This window comes from Chrysochloris asiatica, unplaced genomic scaffold (genome assembly GCF_000296735.1).
Source record: "Chrysochloris asiatica unplaced genomic scaffold, ChrAsi1.0 scaffold00194, whole genome shotgun sequence".
NCBI lineage: Eukaryota > Metazoa > Chordata > Mammalia > Afrosoricida > Chrysochloridae > Chrysochloris > Chrysochloris asiatica.
In genome coordinates, this window is record NW_006408712.1 from 1542933 (window position 1) to 1546630 (window position 3698).

The 3698-nt window shown below is 35.3% G+C and overlaps 1 protein-coding gene across 1 annotated transcript in view; it reads right to left on the reverse strand.

The window, feature by feature from the left end:
- Positions 1-801: 801 nt before the first annotated feature.
- Positions 802-3698, reverse strand: part of MAP4K5 (mitogen-activated protein kinase kinase kinase kinase 5) — a 142830-nt gene continuing 139933 nt past the window's right edge. The window contains 2 exon segments of the mRNA XM_006872337.1: positions 802-889; positions 2953-3045. Coding sequence (XP_006872399.1) covers positions 802-889; positions 2953-3045 — 181 coding nt within the window.

Here is a 3698-nt window from a genome sequence, read left to right on the forward strand (position 1 = left end):
GGTAGTCAAACTTAGACACATACAGCCCTTCCAATATTTCATCCATCATCAATATCTTCTGTATTAACCTCCTACAACTATTTGTAGTTGAAAACACGAAACTTACTTTTAAGGCAATTTTGCATTAAATTACATTACAAAATACTTTTGTTAAACAAAACTGCACGTATGTATTGAACCTCCAAACACTGTCTTTAACCCTTGAAATACTACTCCTAAAAGGTAAACATATTTTTTATACATTATAAAAAAATTTAAGCTGCTCTGCAACCCTCCTTTGCTAAAGATTAGATACATTTCACCACTCCAGCAAGAGATTAATAAATAAAGATTAAATATTCTATCTTACAAAAACTTACAGAATGGCCAATGTAAATATGAAAGTCTTGTTTGATAATTTCTTTATCAAATTATGTTCATTAAGAAAAGGAAGGACATGGTATAAAATGAGAAAACTGTCACTAACTTGATCTTTCTGACGATAATCATGAGTTGTTATTTAAAAATATGGCACCCTTGTTATAAACATTATTTTTCTTTTAAAAAAAAGACTGTGTTTCCTGGAACTAAAAAGAACTATTTGTCTAATAGCTTTTATTAAGCAAACTTGATATAACCACCACACAGTGGCAAGAGATAGAATAGCTGTTTCCAGCTACAGAAAATATTGAATTCTAAAGTACAGATCATTGAGAGAACCCATAACAGTTAAAGCAAACCACAGTGCAGTTTGTACTAAATTTCCCTAAAATGCTTTGCTTTCATATGGAATATATTCATTTTCCTGTCAGTTTCTGTTGCTTAGTAACTATTCTCATGTCCAGCCAAGATGTAGAGATTGCTGTGTGCCGTAGGATTTTCTGTTGGTCTGCTTTCCAAAACGACAACCCTGTAATTAAACCAAAACAAAAGGCTTGTTTAAGAGTAAAAACAGAAACTGCATGCTTCAAATACTAACATCAGACAGACTAGGAAAGAATATTGTTTACAGTCTTATAGGAATATCAAAGGATCATTATTGTTGTTGCTGTTAGGTGTCATCGAGTCAGTACCGACTCATAGCGACCTTATGCATAACAGAACGAAACACTGCCCAATCCTGGACCAGCCTCACTACTGTTGCCACGCTTGAGTCCATCGACGCTGCCACTTGGCCAATCCATCTCGTTGGGGGTCTTCCTCTTTTTCTCTGAGGGGATTTCAAAAAGCTCATAGGACAATTCAATTATATTTCAATTCCATTGTTCCATGAACTTTTGGAAGGCCCTCCGTATAATCACACTCAGACTGATATTTTAACTCTTAAAAACACAACTGATTAACAGTTGTTGAATTTATGAATTCAACTATTTCAGGAGAGTCTGCCTTACTTCCACTAAGAAACAAAACTATATGATCACTCATCTATGCCAATAAAAGGTAAAATAATGCTTTAGGAATATACACACTAACAAGAAGGAACTGGAAGATGGGCTCAGAAAATAAAACAGGACTAAATGAAAAAGAGATAACTATCCAATATTCTCTTTTCAAGGTACTTAAAAATACAAGGTTGACAAAGATAAAATGATCAAATAGGGCCTCTCTCTCTCTTGTCCATAGAACAAGGTCACACAGAAAGAGTCCAATGAAATGACTGACAGGGGGTAAAAAATATCAGTCAAGTGCCATACCACAGCATTTAACCTGTCAAGGGGAAAGGGTTGAGAATCAAATAAAAATATATGCATGTAGAGAAAAAGTATGTAACAGGGAAGGGGAGGAAAATAGCATATATATACTTTATGAAAAATTTTAAAACTAGCACTTATTTTTGTAATGAAAATAATTAAAAGTTAATCTAAACTTCATATTATGCATTGGGGTTCTGGTGTGGTGCTGTAGGCTAAGCACTGCTAACTGCAAGGTCACCAGTTCAAACCCACCAGCTGCTCCTTGGAAATCTTATACAGGGTCACTATGAGTTGGAACCAACTCAATGGCACTTAACAACATTATGCATTATAGAAAAAAGGGAAAAAGAGAAGACAGATCTGGGAAATTTCCCACTCTCCTGTTCCTCTTGGTATTGATACTCAATGAATACTCTTAAAAAAAAGGAAAGAAAGAAAAATAAATAAATAAAATCACCTCTAATTTAATCAACCAGGGTTGTTGTTGGTATGTGTTGTTGAGTTGATTCTCATTCAGTGACCCTACAGGACAGAGAACTGCCCAGAGTTTTCAAGGTTGTAAAATCTTTATGATTGAAGACTACTACATCTTTTCCCCATGGAACAGCTAGTGGGTTTGAACCACCCACTGTTTGGTTAGTAGTTGAGTGCCTGAACAAAGCACCACCAGGAATTCTTTATTAGTCATTGTTGCAGTTGTTAAGTGCCACTGAGTCAATTCCAACTCATAGCAACTCTATGTAGGGTTTCCGAAGAGCAGCTGGTAAATTTGAACCACCAACCTTGCAGTCTAGTGCATTATTCCATTATCCCACAGCAAAGCATTCTTTGGACTTTCATTTGAACACAAAGAGACCACACTATTCTTTCTAGTTTAGATTGATCTCAGTTGAACACTTTCTGATATAACAGCAAATGCGAAGAGTAGCACAATCTGTTGGATTTATCTAGTAATAGTTAACTGAAGGTAACACAGCAGAACAAAGGAAGAAGACAAAGGGGCTTGAAATAAGTCACATTATCAAGGACGTTAAACAGTTTCATCAATACATTTGGTTTGGTTGACAATAACTATAGAATCAAGATTCTTATACTGATGAAAGATAGAGAAAATGATACTTTAATCAGTCAAACTATCAATAAATATCCTGGGAAATTTCTCTAAGTTGTTGGGCCCTGTAAAAATTTTGTTTTATATACAGTTACAAGCTGACAGTATATTTAACCAAACAACCTTTGCATTCTTTTGGCAATTAACCTAGAGCAAATAAATTATTACCTGTCTGATCCTAATAAACGGAAAACTCTTGTTTCATCTGAAATCTCCTGGGTAACCTATGAAAGAAAATACATGTCAGTAATAGTTTATCTCCTATGTTGCTTAAATAACAATGAAAAATCCACTGAGATATAGCTATCATTAAATAGGATGAATAATTTTGAAAGATTCAATTCCTCAAAAGAAATAAATTTCAGTAAGTTTCTGACTGCCTATTAGAAATGAGCTTACATACATGGAACACCAAGTATGGGTCAAGCACTTAGAAAAACTCTTTAGGATATGTATTATACTTGCCATATAATTGAAGGAAAAGGGAAAGTTCAGAAAGGTTAAATAGCCTGTTAGACCCAAGATTTGAATAGATGTTTGCTTGACTGCTGAGCCCTGCTCTTTCCTTTGTATCACACTGCAGATGCTTGGTGAGGCCCACCTGATTTCAGTAGTGCTATGGTGGACACTCTATCATCAATGTCTTACAGCAAGTATATAATGTGGAGCCCTCTGCTCTTTGTTATCTAAAGGTACATTATATGCCCCCAGGGGCTTCCTCAAAGTGTGAAGAGTTTATTTGTATCCTTGGGAACAATTCAATATAGGATAGCAGTTGGTACCTAAATGCCCACTTCCCATCCTCAAGTGAGTCAATCCTGTGGTGCATGTTATACCCTTCTTTAGTGGTCCCTATGGATTAAGCCTCAGGTGACCATAATGGGAACCAGCTTATTAATGTACTTTTTTTTTTT